Below are 22,175 nucleotides of genomic sequence, written 5' to 3'. Positions count from 1 at the left end.
CAAGAAAGCATTTTTTTTTTTAAGAGAGCATTTTTAAGGCTAGGTGAGGGCCGGGTGTCCCAGGGTATGGGATGTTCCTGCACAATTCTCCAGCTGGTTGATGCTGAGGTAACAGCCAGGTGTCAGGGGTTAAGGTTCCAATAGGTCTGTGGGCCAAGTGCTCATGGTCATCAGGTAGTTAATTTCTTCCATTTGGGGGGTGGTGGCTTGAGCATCTGCCAAACAACTCAGAACGTGGGCAGATACTATTATCTAGGTACTTCAGAGAGGAGCTAAAGCAGAGGATTTGGGAGAGGGGTCGCTCTGGTTGTTGTTTAGTTGCTCAGTCTTTGGAACCCCACAGACTGCAGCACGCCAGGCCTCCCTGTCCTTCACCATCTCCCAGACCTTGCTCAAAGTCCTGTCCCTGGAGTCGGTGATGCCATCCAACCGTCTCGTCCTCTGTTGTCCCCTTCTCCCCCTGCCTTCAATCATTCCCAGCATCAGGGTCTTTTCTCATGTGTCGGTTCTTCACATCAGGTGGTCAAAGTATTGGAGCTTCAGCTTCAGCATCAGTCCTTCTAATGAATATTCAGGATTGATTTCCTTTCTTAGGATTGACTGGTTTGATCTCCTTGCTGTCCAAGGGACTCTCAAGAGTCTTCTCAAACACCACAGTTCAAAAGCATCAATTCTTAAGCTCTCAGCCTTCTTTCAAGTCCAACTCTCACATCCATACGTGACTACTGGAAAAATCATAGCTTTGACTATACGGACCTTTGTTGGCCAAGTTTTGTCTTTGCTTTTTAATATTAGTTATAGCTTTTCTTCCAAGGAGTAAGTGTCTTTTAATTTCATGACTGCAGTCACCATCTGCAGTGATTTTGGAGTCCAAGAAAATAAAGTCTGTCACTGTTTCCATTGTCTCCCCATCTATTTGCCATGAAGTGATGGGACCGGATGCCATGATCTTAGTTTTCTGAATGTTGAGTTTTAAGCCAGCTTTTTCACTTTCCTCATTCACCTTCATCAAGAGGCTCTTCTGTTCCTCTTTACTTTCTGCCATAAGGGTAGTGTCATCTGCATATCTGAGGTTATTGATATTTCTCCTGCAATGTTGATTCCAGCTTGTTCTTCATCCAGTCTGGCATTTCGCATGATGTACTCTGCATATAAGTTAAACAAGCAGGATGAAAATATACAACCTTGTTGTATTCCTTTCCCAATTTTGAACCAGCCCATCGTTCCATGTTCGGTTCTAACTGTTGCTTCTTGATCGGCATACAGGTTTCTCAGGGGGCAAATAAGGTGGTCTGGTATTCCCATCTCTTTAAGAATTTTGCAGAGTTGTGATCCACACAGTCAAAGGCTTTAGTGTAGTCAATGAAGCAGAAGAACATGCTTTTCTGGAATTCTCTTGCTTTTTCTATGATCCAACGGATGTTGGCAATTTAATCTCTGATTCCTCTCTGCCTTTTCTAAATCAGGCTTGAACATCTGGAAGTTCTTGGTTCACGTACTGTGGAAGCCTAGCTTGGAGAATTTTGAGCATTACTTTGCTAGCGTGTGAAATGACTGCAATTGTGCAGTAGTAGGTACTTCAGAGAGGAGCTAAAGCAGAGGATTTGGGAGAGGGGTCTGGCCCTGGAAGGCCCCAATAAGGTCCTGGGGGGGAACATGCCCATCACCTCCTCTGACGCCCCCTCCTCCAAACCTCCAGCACCTCTCTCAACAGCCTTCTCACTGTCGACCCCCCTTCCTGCTACACAGTCTGGTCTCCAGCAGGGGGACCTGTAAACCCAGAAGTTAGGTCATGACCTTCCTCAGACAAACCTCCAAAGGCTCCCATCTCACTTGGGGTAAAACCCCAAACCCTCTCAGGGGCTCAGCAGCCCCACAGGACCTGGTGCCTCTCTCACCTCTCATCCCAGCTCCTTTAGCCTCAGCGTCTGTTCCGCAGCCACGCTGCCTCTTCCTCAAGCTGGGCATGTTCTTGCCTCAGATCCTTGGCATTCGCTGTCCTCCAGAGCCCATTTCAGGCTTCCCAGGTGGTGCTAGTGGTAAAGAACCCATCTGTTGATGCAGGAGACTTGAGAGACACAGCTTCAATCCCTGTGTCGGAAAGATCCCCTGGAGGAGGGCATGGCAACCCACTCCAGCATTTTTGCCTGGAGAATCCCATGGCCAGAGGAGCCTGGTGGGCTACAGTCCATAGAGTTGAACACAACTGAGGTGCCTTAGCAGGCAGGAGCCCTTGTCTCCCAGAGCAGTCCCGTCACTCCCTCTCCTCCTCCAAGTCTGTCAGGTTACCTTCCCTGACCACCCTCTTCAATATGGCAGCCTCCCATCCCCACCACCCTCCTCTGCCTGGGTTTTTCTCTTCTCACTATCATATAATTGACTAATTTTGTTGTATGTCTTTCTCTACTCAGTAGAACGTAAGTCCCCAAGAAGGCAGACATTTTTCTCTGTTGACTGCTATATCCCCAGCTTCTAGAGCTGTGCCTGGCCTGTACGAAACATTCATCAGATGTTTGTTGAATGAATGAGTGGATGAAATGAGCAGCTGCATTTGGTAGCACTTTGTAATCTGCTCAGCCCTAAGCTAATCTGATGGAAGCGGGATCTGCAGGGAGCCAGGCAAACACATCATCTCTCACTTCTAAGTACAATTTTCATTTTCCAATGAAAATTACACAAATTTAGGACAAAAATTTCAAAAGGAATGAGAGAATATGTGGTGGAAAGGGAGTCCTGAGACCCCAATCCCATTTCTCAGAGGAAAGTCTCAATGGTGGTTTCCTATGAATTCCTCCTGATTAATTATGAAATACTCACACATGGAGTGACAGAGCAGACACAATTACCATTTTTTAAAATCCAAGGACACAAAGAGAAGGAAAAGAAATCTTAGGTTACTTCTGGCCTCTGATGGGCTCAGTGCCTAAGATAAGACCATGGGGAAACGTGTGCACAGCTGGGCACCAGTGCTGACAGCACCTTCTCACACACGGTCACACACGCACCCTGAGGAGGCGGGCCCCAGAGACCTTGAGGGCGCCCTCCTCACCCTCAGTCACACTCTCCTGTGGTTCTCGCCTCCCAGGAGGAGCACGTGCACAGAGACACAGAGCATCTTGCTTCTGCCTCTGTGTCCTCAAGAAAAGAGGCCAGCCTCCATCTCCTCAGGGCCCACACTTCTGAGGGGCCTGGCATCCCTGTTCCACCTCAGGCTGAAGGAGAAAGAGGAGAGGGATATCTTGTGTGTTTCTCCAGATGGGAAACAAGGCCCTGCGACTTGTTCTGTGTCCACCGGTGAGGTGGTCAGGATGCAGAGCCGGCCTTGGCTGGCAGCTCAGATCCTCGGCTCAGTGCAGAGGCCTGAGTTGGAGGGCTGGGGCACAGTGATGGGGCTCTGAGTGATGAGCCACGGTGGTGTGCGGGTCCGTGTATCCAACTTATGTCCTCGTATCAGGAACAGAAGACTACCCAGTGCATGACCGCATTTAGATGAAATGTCCAGAAAGGGCGTATTTAGAGAAAGAGAAAGCAGATCATGGAGGGCTGGGCTGGGAGTGGGAGTTGGCTGCAGGGAGAGTTTATCAGAATTACCCCAGTAACTGATGAATCAAATGGGAAAAAAATAGTCAGGATATAGAACATTTGAAAACTAAAACTATAACAAATGGCTTGCTCAGTTCAGTTCAGTCACTCAGTCGTGTCCGACTCTTTGTGACCCCATGGACTGTAGCATGCCAGGCCTTCCTGTCCATTGCCAACTCCCAGAGCTTGCTCAAACTCACGTCCATCAAGTTGGTGATGCCATCCAACCATCTCATCCTCTGTCATCCCCTTCTCTTCCCACCTTCAATCTTTCCCAGCATCAGGGTCTTTTCAAGTGAATCAGTTCTTCAAATCAGGTGGCCAGAGTATTGGGGTTTCAGCATCAGCATCAGTCCTTCCAATGAATATTCAGGACTGATTTCCTTTAGGATGGACTAGTTGGACCTTGCTTGCTAACAAATATCAATTATTGGGTAATTTTGTTAAATCCTCCCTTTGACAGTGAATTAAAAATATTTTTCCTATAATTTTAACTATTTTACTTTGTATTCTGAGACTAGTAGGTGAATACAAGTTCTGAGTGGTATCCTTTTTTGTCTTTATAAAATGACCCACTTTATAAAATTCTTTTGGACTCATATTTTTACACCTTTTGTTCAACCTTTCTGTATTCCAAATGCATCTTTAGTAAGCAGCTTATATGTACATTTTAAAAAAGCTGGTAGTCTGTTAATTAATGAAATTCATTCATTCTTTTTTTTTCCATTTATTTTTATTAGTTGGAGGCTAATTACTTTACCATATTGTAGTGCATTCATTCTTATTTATTGAGATTACTTACAGGTTTGGAAGTTTTTCCTATTATCTTCTTTTGTCCTTTATGTTTAGTATACTTCCCCCCACTTCTTTTGTTTGTCATGCTTTCTCTTAAGTGGATTATTTTTTAAATATTTCAGTAACTGAAGAAGGCTTGTAGCTTCTTCCTGCATTGCATTTTCTTTGTTTTTATAATTCCATTAATTTATTTATTTTTGGCTGTGCTGGGTCTTTATTGCTTCTCGGGCTTCCCTCTAGTTACAGCAATCAGAGGCTACTCTCCATTGCAGTGCTCAAGCTTCTGGTTGCTGTGGCTTCTGTCATGGAGCACGGGCTCTAGGTGAGCAGGCTTCAGTAGTCGTGGCACATGGGCTCAGTCGTTGCAGCTCCCAGGTTCTAGAGCACAGGCTCAATAGTTGCTATGCACGGGGCTTAGTTGCTCCTCGGCATGTAGGATCTTCCCAGATCAAGGATCAAATCCATGTCTCCTGCACTGTCAGGCAGATCCTTCATGCCTGAGCCACCAGGGAAGCCCCTTAAGTGGATTTTTAAAGCTGAGAGATAATTGACATGTAACATTCTGTTAGTTTCAGGTATATAATGATATGATACACCTCTGTATTTTGAAATGATCACCACAATAAGTTTAGTTCATGCCCATTACCAACCACACATAGTCACACATTTATTTATTGTGTTGAGAGCTTTTAAGATCTATTCTCTTCAGTTCAGTTCAGTTGCCCAGTCGTGTCTGACTCTTTGAGACCCCATGGACTGCAGCATGCCAGGCTTCCTTGTCCATCACCAAGTCCTGGAGCTTGCTCAAACTCATGTCCATCGAGCCAGTGATGCCATCCAACCATTTAGTCCTCTGTCATCCCCTTCTCTTCCTGCCTTCAATCTTTCCCAGCATCAGGTCTTTTCCAATGAGTCAGTTCTTTGCATCAGGTGGCCAAAGTATTGGAGCTTCAGCTTCAGCATCAGTCTTTCCAATGAATATTCAGCACTGATTTCCTTTAGGATTGACTGGTTTGATCTTGCAGTCCAAGGGACTCTCAAGAGTCTTCTCCAACACCACAGTTCAAAAGAATCAATTCTTCAGTGCTCAGCTTTCTTTATGGTCCAACTCTCACATCCATACATGACTGCTGGAAAAACCACAGCTTTGACTATATGGACCTTTGTCAGCAAAGTAATGTCCAACTTCAGCAAATTTCAAGTATATAGTATAGTTTGTTAATGATAGTCACCATTAACAGGACTTAGTCATCTTATTACTGGAAGTTTCTACCTTTTGACCACCTCAACTCACTTCATCCACCACCACACCCCACTTCTGAAAGTGAAAGTGAAGTTATTCAGTCGGGTCCTACTCTATGCGACCCTTTGGACTGTAGCCCACCAGGCTCCTCCATCTGTGGGATTTTCCAGGGAGAATACTGGAGTGGGTTACCATTTCCTTCTCCAGGAGATCTTCCAGGCCCAGGGATCAAACTCAGGTCTCCTGCATTGCAGGCAGACTCTTTAATGTCTGAGCCATCAGGGGATCCCTCCACTTCCGGTAACTACCAATCTTTTCTCCGTTATCTATGATGTCTTTTTTTTTTCAGATTTCACATATAAGTGATAGGATGCAGTATTTGTACTTTTCTGTCTGACTTAGTTCACTTAGTTTAATGCCTTCAAATTCCATCCATGTTGCTGGGACAAACTGGATTTCCTTTTTTGTGGTTGAATAATATTCCATGTCTCACACACACACACACACACACACACACACACACACACACACCTTTACAAGGGTTCCCTTTTCTTCATATCCTCACCAACACTTGTTATCTCTTGTCTTTTAATTAATTATTTTTTGGTCTGCACTGCACGTCCTGCGGTATCTTAGTTCCCTGTCCAAGGACTGATCCCAGGTCCATGGCAGTGAAAGTGCAGGGTTCTAACCACTGGACTTCCACGAACTCCCTCTTGTCTTTTTGATAACACCCATCCCGACAAGTGTGAGGTAGCATCTCATTGTGGTTTTGATTTACATTTCCCTGAGTTGGGGGCAATCAGGGGCTATTCTCTAGTTGCTGTGCTTGGGCTTCTGGTTGCCTGTGACTTTTCCGGTTGCATAGCACGGGCTCTAGGTGAGCAGGCTTCAATAGCTGTGGCATGGGCTCAGCAATTGCAGTTCCCAGGTTCTAGAGCACAGGTTCAATAGTTGCTCTGCACAGGCTTAATCGCTCCTCGACATGTTGGGCATCTTTTCACACACATGTTGGCCATTTACATGTCTTCTTTGGAAAAATGTCTATTCAAATTCTCTGCCCACTTTTAAAAAATATTTTCCATTCAATTAATTAATTAATTGGCTGCACTGGGTCTTCATTACTGCACACGGGCTTTCTTTAGTCGCGGTGCGCTGGGGCTCTTCTTCCTTGCAGTGCAGGGGCTTCTCCTTGCTGTGGCTTCTTTTGTTGCAGAGCTCAGGCTCTAGGGCGCTTGGGCCCAGTGGTTGTGGCTCGAGGGTTTAGTTGTCCGCAGCATGTGGAATCTTCTGGGACCAGGGATCGAACCTGTGTACCCTGCACTGGCAGGTGGATTTTTAACCACTGAACCACCAGGGAAGTCTCCTCTACCCATTTTTAAATTGGACTTTTAAAAGTTGTATGAATTGTGTGTATTTTTTAGATATTAGCCCCTCATCAGATATATGATTTGCAATATTTTCTCCCACTTTGTAGATTGCCTTTTCATCTTGTTGATGGTTTCCTTTGCTGTATGTTGAAAAGTCAAAGTGTTAGCTGCTCAGTTGTGTCTGACTCTTTGTAACCCCATGGACTTCTGTAGCCCACCAGGCTCTTCTGTCCATGGTATTCTCCAGGCAAGAATACTGCAGTGGGTAGCCATTCCCTTCTCCAAGGGCTCTTCCTGACTCAGGGATCGAACCCTGGTCTCCTGCATTGCAGGCAAATTCTTTATCATCTGACCCATCGGTGAAGCAAGCCAAAAAAACCTGAGGGGATACATAAAACAATGATGGCTGAACATTGGCCATCAGGCAGCCTAGGACAGTGACTCCTGAAAGATGGAAACAAGCCAGGTGGAGGACTGCCCATGGGGTTTCCAGGCTGCAGGCAGGAGGCATCCAGGCTAAGCTGGATCCTTGAGCTGGAGAAATAGACTGGGAAGTCCAGGGAGTCCAAGGCAGCTAGTCTGCAGGACAGAGCACAGGATAGGAGAGAGTTCTGGAATTTCACAGGGTTCTCCATGAAAGTCACCTGAGGACTGATCAGCACATGTGTGTGAGGAAACTACCTGAGGTGGGAAAAGAACCATCTGAAAGGAGCAGAGCGAACAAACTTCAGAGCTCACACAAGCTAGATATCATGCCTTTCCCTCCAGCTGGCATGGAAAACCTCATAATACATGGTGCACTGGGTGCACCAATGACATCAAAGGGCTTGCCTCAATAGTGGGGAAAATTAGGCCCAGACTAGACGCTGCTCAGTTCCCTCCTAACAAAGACGTAAAAAGTAAGCCTTGAATGGATCAAATTAGGTAAATTAATTGCACCCCAGAACAAAGCTCAACAATTTTACTGAAGCACAAAACTATCCAGGACACCATAAGGTAAAATTAGCAATATTTGGTACCAAAAAAAAAAAATTATGGAATGGAAAGGAGCAGAAAAATATGACCTACAGTGCAAAGAAACATCAGCTGAAGTGGATTCAGAAATTTATCAGATAAGAAATTCTTACACAAGTATATTAAAAGAGTTATTATAACTATTCTATATGTTTAAGAAGTTAGAAGGAAAATTAAACATGGAAAAAAATTTAAAAGACCCAGATGGAACTTCTAGAGATATAAACTACAGTTAAAAAAATACATTGGATGGGATTCAAATCAGATTAGATGGCACAAAAGCAAAGATTAAGAAACTTGAATAAGTAACAGTGGAAGCTATCCAAAATGAAACACAGTGAGAGAAAGGACTGAGAAAAAATGGACAAAGCATCAGTGAGCTGCAGGACAACTTCAAGCAGCCTAGTAGACAGGGTGTTGCAGTCCCTGAAGGAAAGAGAAGAGGAGAAAAAATAGTTGAGTAAATCATGGCCAAAAATTTTCCAAACTTGATGAAAGCTATAAATCCACACTTACAAGAAGCTCAACAAACTCCAAGTGCAAGAAACTACACCAAGGTACATCATCAAACAGCTTAAAACCAGTGATCAAGAGAAACTTGTAAAAGTAGCCAGGGTAGAAAACATTACACACAGAACAGCAAAGATAAGGATAACTGCAGATCTTTTATCAGAATCAATGCAAGCTAGAAGACAGCACAGCAACACTTCTAAAATACTAATAAAGCCTGGACTTCCCTGGTGGTCCAGTGATTAAGACTTCACACTGCCATTGCAGGGGCTGCAGGTTCGACCCCTGGTCAGGGAACTAAGATCTTACATGCAGTGCAGCCAAAAAAAATTTTGTTTTAATAAAAAATTTAAAACCTTAAAAAAAAGTCAACCTAGAGTTCTAACCTAATACTCTGATCAGACTGTGTCTTATCTCTGCTTAAAATTCTTCAGTGATTTCTTCTCAAAAGGTCTATGTCTCCTGGACACGGAGTCTGGGACAGGGATGCTCATGCAGCAGGCTTATGGGAAGTGCTCTGAGATCAACATCTGAGGAGGGGTGAAGGAAGAAGCACTGGGCAGAGGAGACGCTGAGCTTTGATGCAGCCTCAACAGATGCCTTGCCTCATCCTATGGGGGGTTTATAAATAGGATGTCCCTTCAGAGCTGCCCTGAGGTGGGGTGAGGGGGTCAGGCCTTTGTACTCACAGCTCTATCATCGACTGACTATGGGATATCCCCCAGAAGGGCACGTGATCTTCGGCATGGCAACTCTCTTGGTCAAGGGCAATTCTAGAGAGGGAGTGAGCTGTGAGAGCTGGTCTTCAGCACCCCAGGCAACCAGGGAAGTGAGTCCCTGGATTCTGAAGGGGGATCTGGATGGCTCATCACATTATCCAGCTTTCAAAAACTAAATGGAGAGGAAGCAATCTCCTTAGCACAGCACACAAATCCCTTCATTCACAACCTGGCACAAGGGCACCCCCAGCTCACCACATGCTGTCTTCTCAGCGTGGAAGTTCCTCCCACCCTTTTTCCTGTCCCCACTCATCAGTTGAAAAATCCCTACATATTCCTCAAATTACAGCTGAGTGCACCTCCTCCAAGAAGCCTCCTATGACTACTCTTGCAGATTCAGAGACCCTTCTTCCCAGTATGGAGGTTAGGAGCACAGACCCTGTGACCAGGGTTTGAATTTCAGCTCTGCCACTTGTTAGCTCTGTGTGTGTGTAACTTAAGGCAAATTACTCCACCTCTCTGCATCTTAGTTTCATCTATAAAATGGGCATAACAACACAGACCTAGAGAACACAGGTGGGAAAGGATGAACTGGAGATTGAGGTTGATATATACACACAGTTGACACTATGCATAAAATAAATAACTCATGAGAACCTACTGTATAACACAGGGACTGCTACCCAGTGCTCTGTGGTGACCTAAATGGGAAGGGAATCCAGAGAAGAGACCATATATGTGTATATTACAGCTGATTCACTTTGCTATACAGAAGAAACTAACACAGCATTATAAAGCAACTATACTCCAATAAAAAGTAATTTAAGGACTCCTTAGTGGTTCTGTGGTTAAGAACCCTCCTGCCAATGCAGCGGACACTGGTTCAATCCCTGGTCTGGGAAGATTCCACATGCCAGGGGGCAACTAAACCCATGTGCCACAACTACTGAAGCCCACTCACTCTAGAGCCCGTGCTCTGCAAACAAGAGAAGCCATAGCAGTGAGAAGCCAGCATATCACAACTAGAGAGTAGCCCCTGCTTGCTGCAACTAGAAAAAGCCCATGTAGCAACAAAGACCCAACACAGCCAAGTTAATTAATTAAAGCTAATTTATAAAATAAAATAGGTATAACAATAGTATGCTACCTCAAAGGGTTGTTATGAAGGTTAAATGAATTAGCATGTGAAAATTCAGAACAGCGTCTGGCAGGAGTAAATCGTTACTGTTATTATTATTATTATTGTCATCATTGACTGTTGAAATTAGTGTGCATTTGTTGAGGACAAGAGGGATGGAAGGAAGGGAACTGAGAGAGACAAAATGCAAAGTATGTTCAGGGAATGTTGCGTAATTCAGTATTTCCAGAAGGGTATCACTAGCTTCTCTAGGCTCATATTGAGAAGAATGTTTTATATCACGGTAAGGAGTGTGTATTCCATTTGGTGAGAAAAACAAAGAGAGTTTGTCAACAGATGGGAGAAAGGGCCAAAGAAAGAAAGAGCCAGGTTGAGCCAGGAGGTAGGAAGGTGAGAGATAGGTGAGGGATGGTGTTAGAAGAAGAGGGGAGGGGACTTATGAGAGGATGGGTACAGGTGAGGGGAAATAAATTGAGGAAAGTAATATGAATGTATGGAAGATGTCGTGGGAGAATCAGTTGAGCCTGATGGGAACAGGTGAGGAGTGATAGGGACACGCTGGGAGTGGAGAAGATAAAGGGTGATGAAGACAGGTGAGGTTTGTGGGGACAGGTAAAGAGGGACAGGGCACTGCTAGGGGATGGAGGTCAAGTGAATGGCAGAGGCCAGTGAGAAGAACCTAGGAGCCGGAGCAGTTCCATCTGAGAGAAAGTCGTAGAGTCGCAGGACTGGAGAAAGGAGCAGAGTGGAATGTGATGTCAGAGCAAGGACGATGATGTAAGAGCCGGGGCGGTGAGGAGGTGATGTCAGGGCTGGTGCTGATGCTGGCGGCGCAGTGCATTGTGGGCAGCTCCCCGCTCTGCTGCTGCCGCCGCTGTCGCCCGAGAAGGATCGGGGCCGGGCCGGACCGGGCCGGGATGGTCCCGGTCGGGAGGCCGCCGCCACCGCCGCCCGAGGGAGCGGGCCACCCAGCGCCGCACTGAGCCGCCCCCGTCCCCGCTCCGCCCCGGTCCCGGGGGATGCGCCGCCCCGAGCCGCTGCCTCCGCCGCCGCAGCCGCAGCCGCAGCGGGCACAGAGCAGGTGAGGCGAGGCGAGGCGAGGCGGGGCGGGGCGCGGCCGGCGGGCCGGGCGGGGGTCGGGGAGGGGGCTCCTTCTGGGGACCCATCGGGCCTCGGCCTGGCTCAGCTCCCAGTGCAGCCTTCTCCAGCTCCCCCTCCCTGTGCCGGCTCTGTCTCCGTCTCCACCCGAGCTGGGACGCTGGCCTACACAGCTTGGGCCGCATCCCGAGGCCTGGAACAGCGCCCTGCCCCCCGCATTACCCACCCTCTCCAGCCTGTCCTCCCGGGGTGTTGCTCCTTGCCGCTCCGCCAGTCCCAGTCCCTGTGGCTTCACTCTCCTGGCATCCCTGACAGTCCTCTCCGCTGTCTCCATAACCTCTCTCCCTTGTCCCCAGTCCCTCCATTCCTCCTAGCTGCCTCCTTACCTACTTCCTCACACCTCAACTGTGCCCAGGAGCCCCTCTCACAGTCCTGTCCCCTCCTCACCTGTCATGCTTATCCCCCACCTGTCTCTATCCGATGTACCCCCTCCTTTGATCCTGTCTCCCCTTGTCCCTTCCATTCCCCTCTGCCCCCTTCCACACCTCTCTTCACCTGTTCCCATTACTCCTCACCGATCTCCCACACTTCTCTTTACCTGGGCTCCCACATTCCTACACACACCTGGCTTACACCTTGCACAGGTGCACATCAACACCTATAGGTGCATATGCCATGATGAGCTCCCAACCACCTGGGTACACCCCCCCACCACACATACACACATCATTGGTCCCACTCTCTCATATACACACAGTCACTGACAGATACTCATAAAACCTCCTCCACAAGCCCTATCTCACAACACATCTATGCTGCTACACATCAAAGGGTCCTGAGGGGGCAATCATGGGGCAGCCAAGTTCCTTGTGTTGTGTCATCCCACCCTAGCCTGGGCTGAGTGCAGTCCTCTGAGGCAGAGAGTGGGGAGGCTGGCGGGCAGGGAGAGGCAGGGAACCCTCATTTATCCACTTGCCTCCACTCCACCTTTTCCCACCTCACCTGTTCCATCTTTGCTTGCCCATCTATAGAATGGGATCAGGACTCACATCATCCTCTTCAGTCTGTAGAATCCACCATACAGGACTCGGAGGGCCCACCAGAGGTCACCCTGCTTAATTCCTCAAGGCTCCCTCCCTCCTGGTTCAATTGCTTCTTCAATCTTGGCCTCCACCTGTCTCCTCCACCTTTATTCCAGATTGCCCCATCCCTCCCCCTCCTGCCATTGCCCCCATTGCCCTCTGAATTCCTGATGCCCCATTTGCCACTTGGCAGAAGGAAGGCAGAAGCCTATTTGATATCCCCACAGTCCTGACACTCTGAAGTTGCGTGGATTGGAGGAAACAGTCAGCTGAGTCATTTGGCAGAAAGAGTGGCAATGTTCCTCTCCCTGTAGATCCCTCGTGGCACACCATGACCTGTTGAAGATGGTTTCCCCGCCTTCACTATCCCATGCTGCCTGGATGGCCTGGATGGCCAGACACAGGAGCCCTGGGCAATGAGCCCATCCCAAGTAAACTGAGGCTCACGGAGTTCCTGCCCCATCCGCAGGTATCTGAGGCACTTTCCTCCTCGCCACCTCCCCCACCATACCTTGCCTGAGGAACTTGCTTCCATCTGTGACTGTCCAGGGTCACTGGGAGGGCAGAGCCGTGTGCTTATGAGAAGCGTAGAGGGAAAGAAGAGAGGAAAAGATCCATTCCTGTACTGGGCTGGCAGAGATCTCAAAAAGCCATCTCTTTTGGCCCCTGTCTACACAGAGGCACCTCACCCACTGGCAGACACAAAAGCACATATAAGCACACATGGATACAGATATACACAAAGACACATAGACACACACACAGAAAGACACACCAAGATATGAACACACACACACAAGGTACACACACAGACACACGCATGCGCACCAGTGACATTTCCCTGGGTAACACTGGCTGGCCTTCCCAGCCCTCACACCCCTCCCGATATCCAATTTCTACCTATCCAAAGGTGACAAGAGCTGTGTTCCTTCCTGAGCTGATACAGAAAAGCGTGGGCAGAGGCTCTCTTGTCCACTGTCCATCCAGACCCCCTGCTACCCAGCATTCCTCCTGCCTTCTCTTAGACTGCTTCCAGTTCCCCACTCTCCTCACTTCCCCCCAGTTTAGCCCTCTCTCTCCCTCTGAGTGACCACAGGGCTGCCTTACCTCTAAAATCCACATCTTGAGCCCATCGCCTGATGTTCACCCCATCGCTCACATCCTTTCTTCTCACCCACCGTGGCCGTGGCCGTGGTCGTGGTTTGGGCTCAGCTCTGAGAATGGTGGCAGACTTCTCACTCAGCACCATCCTCAGCACCATCCTCAAGGGCCTGTTGGGTAGCACCTCATTTTCAGATGATCACCTCTCCCACGGTTGATTAGAGCGCTCTGTCATTGTGGTGTGGGTCTTCCCTGGGTCACACTTTGGTCAGCAGTCTCCCCTTTCAATGAGCCTTAGATGCACAGGTTCCTGGGCACGGTGTGGCATGGAAAATGTGTGGGTGTGGGGACCACAGATCCGATCCCCACGCTGGTCCTTCTTGGCTCTGGTCTCCCTGCCCAAGCACCCATTCCAGTCTTGTGCCTTCCTCAGTTAGCAAGTCTTCCCCACACTCGTTAGCATCTGTCTCTGTGGGAAACGCTTTCCCCACAGCCTACTCACACATCATTTTCCTCTCCTTTTCCCACCACATGTGTGTCCCCATTGCTGGTTTTCACATCTCCAGGTTATAGTTTGCATCTCTTTCTGCCTGAACGGCATTTGTGGACAATGCTTCCCCCAGTGACCCCTGGAGCATCTACCCAGTGGGCCAGGGAAAGATGCCAGCCAGGAGAACGGAAGTCGCCTCTTCCATATCTGCAAGTGGGTCCCGGGTCCTAGCCTGCTTCCCTCACAGTCCCTCCCCACTCCCCAGGTAGATGGCCCCCTCAGGGCAGGCCCTGCGGACACCCCTCCCTCCGGCTGGCGAATGCAGTGCCTAGCGGCTGCTCTTAAGGACGAAACCAACATGAGTGGGGGAGGGGAGCAGGCCGACATCCTGCCGGCCAACTACGTGGTCAAGGATCGCTGGAAGGTGGTGAGTGAGTGACCCGGCGAGGCAGAGGGAGGGGAACGGGGAGGTGGAAGGGGAGGGCTTGGAGACCTGTTAAAGCAGGTGCCTGCGGCGGCCCTGCCCTAAGAGGGAGGTGCCCCTGAGTTCATTTGCACATGGCTTGCAGGTCGTTGTTTTGCCTACACTTGTGGACCATCGCTTTCTCCCGGTGCCCCCGTCTCCAACCCCGCCGTCTCTCACCCCTTTCCCCGCTAGGTCATGTTGGTTGGGCCCAGCCTCAAACAACTCTTGGTTGGATGTCGGAGCGGGAGCTGCAGAGCTCTGGGAGGGGAGGAGGATGAGGGTGGGGGAGGGGGCTGTTTCTCTGTTGGACCTTGGAGAAGGGCAGTGAGTGAGCCCCTCCTCTTCCGCAGAGGACAGAAAAGCCTGGGTTCGGGGAAAGAGGCCCTGCAGGCGGCTCCCACCGCATCCGCACTCCATCTTCTCCATCCACCCTCCTCCCCTCACGGCTTCCTGCGGCAGGTGCAACATGCCGAGACTCCATCTCCCAGCGTGCCTTGCTCCTCCAGCCCGGGACTTCAGGCTGCTCGGCCTGCTGGGAATTGTAGTCCGAGCCTCCTCAGGGCTTTGGGCCTCGGATGGGAGGGAAACGCGAGGGGGTCGAGGCAAAGGCGGTGTAGTGTATGCTGAACGGGAACTACTGTAGAAATACTGATTTGTTGTTGTTGTTGTTGGTAACGCGGGAATCTTAGTTCCCCAACGAGGGATCGAACCTTGCTCCCCGGCAGTGGAAGCACAGTCTTAACCACTGGACAGAGGGTGGGGGCTCAACTCACCAGAGGGGCAGGGTTGAAAGGAGAGTGGGGCGTCCCGATTGCCCTGCAGGTTACCATGGCAACAACCACCCCGTGGGCAGGTTCGCCAGTGGCCCAGGGAGAGGGGCAAAAGCCACAACACATTGTCAGAGATGTCCCTGGAACTGGGAGCAGGGGCTGAGAAGGGAGCTGTTGAAGCCAGAGAGCAAGGGAATGGGCTGTCTGTGTTCCAGAGGGGGCTTCCTAAGAGGGAAAGGGAGGGGACAGAAATCAGGAGAGGAGAGTCCAGGGCAGGAATCAAAGGAATGAGGGTCTGGCAAAGTGAGGAGTGTTCCTCCAAGACCCCACTCCCATCAGGTCCTGCTCAGGGTAGTTTCTGGCAGATTGGGGGCAGGAGGACTTTTGCACTGAAGAGGTGAGAAGAGGGTGTTTGCCAGCATGATGAGTTTGGGTTAGAACTTTCCTGTGCTTTTTGAGGGAGGGGGTGGGAGATGAGTGGGGAGAGAAGCAGTAGAGGTCGGGTTGGGGGACAGGGAGCAAGCCCTTAGTCTTTACAGGGTGAACTCTCTTTCCCCTCATTCCCTCCCTGGACCCTGGAGAAATAGACAGGGTGGGGTGCCAGATGCACCCCCCTCAGCCAACCTCCACGAGGGCCAGGAGTGAGGCACAGCTCAGGAACCAAGAACAAGCCGCTCAGATGGTCTATGCCAGGAGAAAAGGAGGGTCCATGGCACTAGGTGGAATATTTAAAAATGACAGCTTTCTTCTTGAGGGGTGCCTCTCTGAATCAGAATAAAAAACTGTAATAACAATAAAAACTTAGCGTTTATTTTGAGCACATACTGTGGCCGGGCAATGTGTAAAGTCCCTTACATGCCTGACCTCAACAACCTATGGGATAGATACCATTATTATTCCCATTTCACAGGTATGGAAACTGAGACACAAAGATGAGCTAACTTGCCAGGTTCCCATGACTGGCTGGTGAAACCAGGTCTGTCCGATTGCTGGTGCAACAGTCACGGAACTGTGCCATTCATTTCCCAAGAATGAGTCTCTCCAAGAATTAAGATCACAGAGTCCAGGGAGAATTGTGACCTATTGTAGTCCCACTCTCATTTTACAGAAGGAGAAAAGCAGAAACTCATCCTGGGTCACCCAGAGCTGGGCCAAGAAACCAGGTTTCCTTTTTTCTAAGTGAATGCTGGTCCTATTGTGTCCTATTGTATTGAGGTCCTTCAGCAGTGGAGGGGCTCCTGAGAAAATGTAGGAGGGAAGGAACAGGGTCTAGTTGTGAGAATGTTCCTGTTACTGGGCGTGGGCAAAGCTGTTCTGGGACTTTTGTGGGGCTTGGGCAGTCAGTTTTGCCTCCAACTGGCCTCTTCAAAAATAATAAAGTACTAAAAATTGCAATTGTGTGATTGCACTTCTATAATAAGGAATAAATTAATATTATATCATAAAAATTTTATCTAAAAAGTTCATTTATTCCCCTTCTGACTTTAAAAGAAATTAGAACATTTTCATGGCCTTCTAAAAGTATTATTAGGGAACTAGCCTCTGTGCCCAGTGTACTCTCCTGCTCCCAGAGGTTCTGTAATGGGTGGGTAGGGGTGATTAGGGAACTAAGAGAGGAGAAAAACTGGAAGTGGAGGTGGTAGAGAAGTACCCTTTGGTGTCCTGGGAAATTCAGGAATAGATGTCAGAAATGTCGTGAGTGCCCCGAGCCCTCCTTACCATCTCTAGCAAGGATTTTGGAACCTGGCAAATCTGGGCTTGAATCTCAGCATTCATACTGTTAATGCCAGTATGGTCAACAGTTCCTAAAAAATTGCAGTTAAGAGCATGGGTTCTGCATAAGATTGCATGTGCTAAGTCGCTTTAGTTGTCAGACTCTTAGCGATCCTATGGATCATAGCCCGCCAGGCTCCTCTGTTCATGGGATTCTCCAGGCAAGAATACTGGAGTGGGTTGCCATGTCCTCCTCCATGGGACCTACCCAACCCAGGGATCAAACCCAGGTCTCTTGCATTGGCAAGCAGTTCTTTACCATTCCCTGGATTTAAATGAAACCTGGCTTTGCTACTTACTAGCAGTGTGAACTGGGACAAGGTACTTAACTCTCTGTGCCTTAGTTTTCCTTTTGTGCAAAATGACAGCTCCTGTGAGCTGTCGGGAGCCTCTGGGGATGAGCTGAGATGAAATCTGTGAGTCTGGAGCAGACAGAACCCAAGGGTAGTGGTCGTACCCTCTCCCTTGCCCTTTCCTCCATGTTGCCACAAAGAAAACCATAAAGGAATCTAGAAGACACTAGAATCTCCCCTGAGTTTAACGTTCCCCAGAAGACCTGCCATGGGTTCCCTTGAGCCTTTCTCTGTCTCCTCCTGTTCAAAATTCTTCTAGAAGCCTGACCTTACCTTTTATCTCAAGAAGAGAGGGACCCTGGTGTCTCCCTGTTCTTTCTCCATCCTCTTTCTTGGGCACAAGAACCCAACCAGCCTTCCACTTGTCTTCTCAATCTTCCCTGCATCCTCCCCTCTCTTTCTAGAATGTTTACCACTGTGACCTGCTGGGAACTCCCAGTCCTCAGCTCTGCCCTGCCCCCTTTCCTCTGCCGTTCCCATGTTTCAACCGCCATTAAACATTTATTGGGCATGTGAGTGCTGAGTAAATGCTACAGGGAGGGTTCGGAGATGCGGGAGGCTCAGAGTCAGGAGTTTACAGGCTGGATGACCAGAGCAGCTTCCATCCAATCACGAGTAAGCCCAGCTGCAGCTGGTGTGTTACAAGCCACTTACAATCCAGCTGGCCAGGAGTAAGGGTTCAGGAAGAGAGCAGGCTATCCATGATGGATGGGCTTCCTTGGGAGGTGAGAATGGAACTGTACAGCTTTCTTTCTTTTGTTTTTCCTAGTGAGGCATTTTATTTGCCTGGATGTGTTACAACCCTAGAAAAAGAATCTCAGGATTTTCCCTCCTGTGTTTTTTTGTCCTGCTTCCTCACATTTCATGATGCCAGTTGGGGTCATCAGTACAATGAAACCACACTGATGGAGCGGGAACAGGTTATTCTGCCATTTTTCTAAATCTTTGAGTTGCTCCTCAAACCTGGGGCTGATCCCCCTACACTTGCTTAGCCTACCTATGACGTTCACAACAATTTTGCTAGTTCTGTGAGCACTGATGATGTCAAGCTCACCAATGTAACCATGCTTCACCGTCACAGTTAGAAACTGGATGATGACTCTAGAGCACAGCCTGGTAAGAACCTGGCATTTGCCTCTTTTTGTCATTGTTGATGCTCTTGAGAGCATCGGCCAGAACGTTCATGCATATCATTTTGGTGGCATGGAAAGATGGCAGTAACACGTGTGCATCTTTCTTAAACCAAATAAGTCCCCGCTTAGAACTCAGCACCTTCTCCACTGTCCCCCCATCATTGCCAGCAGCACCCTCACTCTTCAAGAGCCCTGGGCCCCTGACTTGAAATGACTTTTAATCCCGCCCCCTAACTCAGCTTTGCTCATCTCCCCTGGCCAATTCCTTCTCTCTCACAGTTCTCCCCTCTGTCTTTTCTCACTCCCTGCCTGGGGATGCTCTAGGTGGGGGAGGGGGGGCAGAGGGTCAGAGATCCACTGCAGTGCTCCCTGGGAACAGACAGATTTTCTCCAAACTTCCATCCCCACCATGTTCCCTGGGAGAGGAGACTCACCCTGGTTTTGGGCATCTGACCTCAGGCCTCAGGAGTGAGGTAGGCAGAGAACACCCTTTGCTGAGTCCCCACCCCCAGACACTCTCCTCGAGATGCTCTCTGCCCCTGGTGTCATCTTTCAAGAGACTGCCAACCCCTGAAAGGGCTGGCCTCCCTGGGGGACCCACCTGAAACTGTGAGGTTCTGCTTCTGGATGGAGACTGCTCAGTCTAGGTGGGGGATGGGGGGAGCGTGGTATTTATGTCCTTTAAATGGCTCACAACAGCCCATTATCTCTTCAGAATCCTGCATGGGTTTGTCTCTATGTCTCTGTGGAGTCTCAGGTCTCATAACTTTCCCCCTGCCCACGTGATGTGTGGCCCTGTGTGTGTGTGTGTGTGGGGGGGGGGGCGCTGGTTGCTGAGCTGTCTGTCTCTAGTACTAGGAGAGGAGGTGGGAGCACTGGTGGGTGGGGGATCCTCTCCTCCAAGGACACTGAAGGATGTGAGCCAGCAGTGGGTTGGGTGGAGAGCTACTCAGCCTGATCCCCGTGCCCCCTCTTCCCCTCTCCCCTGTCTCTGTAGCTCAAAAAGATCGGGGGCGGGGGCTTTGGTGAGATCTACGAGGCCATGGACCTGCTGACCAGGGAGAATGTGGCTCTCAAGGTGGAGTCGGCCCAGCAACCCAAGCAGGTCCTCAAGATGGAGGTGGCTGTGCTCAAAAAGCTGCAAGGTGTGGGTCCAGGGCAGGAGGGGAGGGGAGGGGTGATGGAGCCTGGGGCCGATAGGTGATGGGCGAGGGGCTCTGGGACCCGAGTCCAAGAACCACGATGGGCTTAAAGTGCAGGGGGAGGTGGGAGAAGTGTTCAGGGCCCAGGGCTGGGGGACCAGGAATCAAGAGCACCCCAGGAGCCCACCTTAGGGCTGGAAGTAGGGAAGAAGGAGTGGGAGTTGGGAGACCCCTGTCTGTGCCCCTCAGGGAAAGACCACGTGTGCAGGTTCATTGGCTGTGGCCGGAACGAGAAGTTCAACTACGTGGTGATGCAGCTCCAGGTGAGCCCCCACGGCCCATCCTCCCTCCTCTCTCCCCCAAGAGATCTGGCGGGGACGTCTGGGGTAGGATGGAGACTGTGGACTCTGGAGGAGCGGGGACTGGGCACAAGCCTTAGGGGGGTGGCGAGGCTGGGAAGGTGCTGAGTGTCACGGTGGCGGTGGACAGCTGGATGGCAGCTGAGCAGGGCCCCACCCTCACCGCAGGGCCGGAACCTGGCTGACCTGCGCCGCAGTCAGCCGCGGGGCACCTTCACGCTGAGCACCACGCTGCGGCTGGGCAAGCAGATCCTGGAGTCCATCGAGGCCATCCACTCCGTGGGCTTCCTGCACCGCGACATCAAGCCGGTGAGGGTGGGCCCCTCCTCCGAAGCTCACCCCACCTTCTCTCCTTCCCCGGGTCCCCTGTTTCTTCTCCAGAGCAGTGGTTGGGGCGGGGACAGCTTCTTCTGCCTGTCCCCTCCTCCTGTTCTCCATCCCCAGCACCACCTCCTCCTCTCCCCTGCCTCCCAGGAGCACCTCTGCCCACCCTTGGCCATACCCGTGGCCTCCCCTCTCTTCTCTCCTCTTCCTTTTTCTCACCCCTGACCTGAATAATCCTTGAACCGGGAAAGGTGAAGGGGTTGGGGAAAGATGGAGGGATTCAGGAAGAGGACCTTGGGGCTGTGGTTTGGGAAGATTCCAAGTAGCTAATTTTGTGACATCTTGGATCTTGGTGCTGGGGAAAAAACCTCTGATTTAAAGTGGTGAGGGACTTGCCTGGTGGTCCAGTGGCTAAGACTCTCCACTCCCAATTCAGGGGGCCCAGGTTAGATCCCTGGGCAGGGAACTAGATTCCACGTGCTGCAACTAAGGCCCAAATAAATAAATAACAAATTAAAAAACAAAAAAAAGTGAAAACAGGCCCAGAAAAGTTGGTTGAGTGGCCCAAAGTCACACAGCAAGAACAATGCTGGCCGCCTGGTGCCGCAGAGCAGGAAGGCTACACTAGGCCACATGGTCCTGCCGGGAGTCCCGGGGGCGCCGAGCCAGGCAGGCCTCGGCTGGGTCACCTCTTGCTGTGTGATCTGGGAGAAGCCCCCAGCTGGCCCTCAGTTTCCTCCTCTCTAAAGTGACGATAATCACACCTGCCCCTCAGACGAGGGTCCGTGACCTGCTGTACACGGTGGTATTTTACTCTCGTGTGAGTGTGAGCGGGGGTGGAGGGGCCCTCACCAGAGCTGTTTCTGGAGTCTCCTGAGGTGGGCCAGGTGGGAGCTCACAGGTGGCCTCACAGCTGCTGTCTCCCCTCAGTCAAACTTTGCCATGGGCAGGCTGCCCTCCACCTACCGAAAGTGCTACATGTTGGATTTCGGGCTGGCCCGGCAGTACACCAACACCACGGGGGACGTCCGGCCTGTGAGTACCGCCGCTCACCGGAATCCTGGCGTCCTCGCCCCCACCCCGTGATCTGGGGACCCTTCCCCAGCCTTTCCTGAAGCTGCCTAGACGGGCCTGGCCTCAGTGTCACTCAGTGCTGAATGCACATGCGGCCCGTTGCCTCTCCCCGTTGGCCTGAGTGCTGGCCACTCCACGCCCGGTGGTGTCTGCCCACTCCCGGCAAGGACAGATGAGCGGGGGCATCAGGCAGGGGCAGGAGGCAGGTTTAGGACTGGGCGTGTGTGTCAGGGTGCTCTTGACCCACGTGATCCGGAGCGGGGGTGGGGTCGGGGGCGGAGGGGGAGGCCGTCAGGGCTAGAGTAGGCTGAGGAGGCTTGGTAAGCAGGGTTGAGATCACAGTCAGGGGCAGCGAGTGACATTCCTGGTGGTGTCCTCCCCTCTGCAGCCTCGGAATGTGGCCGGGTTTCGGGGGACTGTTCGCTATGCCTCGGTCAATGCCCACAAGAACCGGGTGAGTGGCTGGGCCGGGACTGGGGGAAGTAAGACAGTACGGGCACTGGTCATGGGTAGGGTGTGCGGCTGTGGCGGGGTGGAGGGGAGCCCAAGACAGGGGCTGGAAGCTGCCCCTCCAGAGACCCTGGAGGAGGGCTCCCCTGTTGTCTCCCCTTGATGTCACCTTCTTCCTTACTTGGGGGA

At 50.5% G+C, this 22,175-nt stretch overlaps 1 protein-coding gene across 3 annotated transcripts in view; it reads left to right on the top strand.

The window, feature by feature from the left end:
• The first annotated feature begins 11,188 nt into the window (after window positions 1–11,188).
• The window catches only part of TTBK1 (tau tubulin kinase 1), a 41,758-nt gene continuing 30,771 nt past the window's right edge, over window positions 11,189–22,175 (top strand). Inside the window, exons 1-8 of one of the 3 annotated variants that reach the window (XM_070456401.1) lie at window positions 11,189–11,452; window positions 12,866–13,020; window positions 14,408–14,569; window positions 19,635–19,782; window positions 20,029–20,102; window positions 20,307–20,447; window positions 21,393–21,497; window positions 21,925–21,990. In XM_070456401.1, coding sequence (XP_070312502.1) covers window positions 12,922–13,020; window positions 14,408–14,569; window positions 19,635–19,782; window positions 20,029–20,102; window positions 20,307–20,447; window positions 21,393–21,497; window positions 21,925–21,990 — 795 coding nt within the window. In that variant the 5' untranslated portion in view covers window positions 11,189–11,452; window positions 12,866–12,921. The remainder of the gene's footprint in view (window positions 11,453–12,865; window positions 13,021–14,407; window positions 14,570–19,634; window positions 19,783–20,028; window positions 20,103–20,306; window positions 20,448–21,392; window positions 21,498–21,924; window positions 21,991–22,175) is intronic. The other 2 variants (XM_070456402.1, XM_020914222.2) reach the window with 2 other exon arrangements.

This window comes from Odocoileus virginianus, chromosome 27 (genome assembly GCF_023699985.2).
Source record: "Odocoileus virginianus isolate 20LAN1187 ecotype Illinois chromosome 27, Ovbor_1.2, whole genome shotgun sequence".
Classification (NCBI taxonomy): domain Eukaryota; kingdom Metazoa; phylum Chordata; class Mammalia; order Artiodactyla; family Cervidae; genus Odocoileus; species Odocoileus virginianus.
Note: the sequence above shows the minus strand (reverse complement) of the source record. Positions and strands in the feature narration are given on the sequence as shown.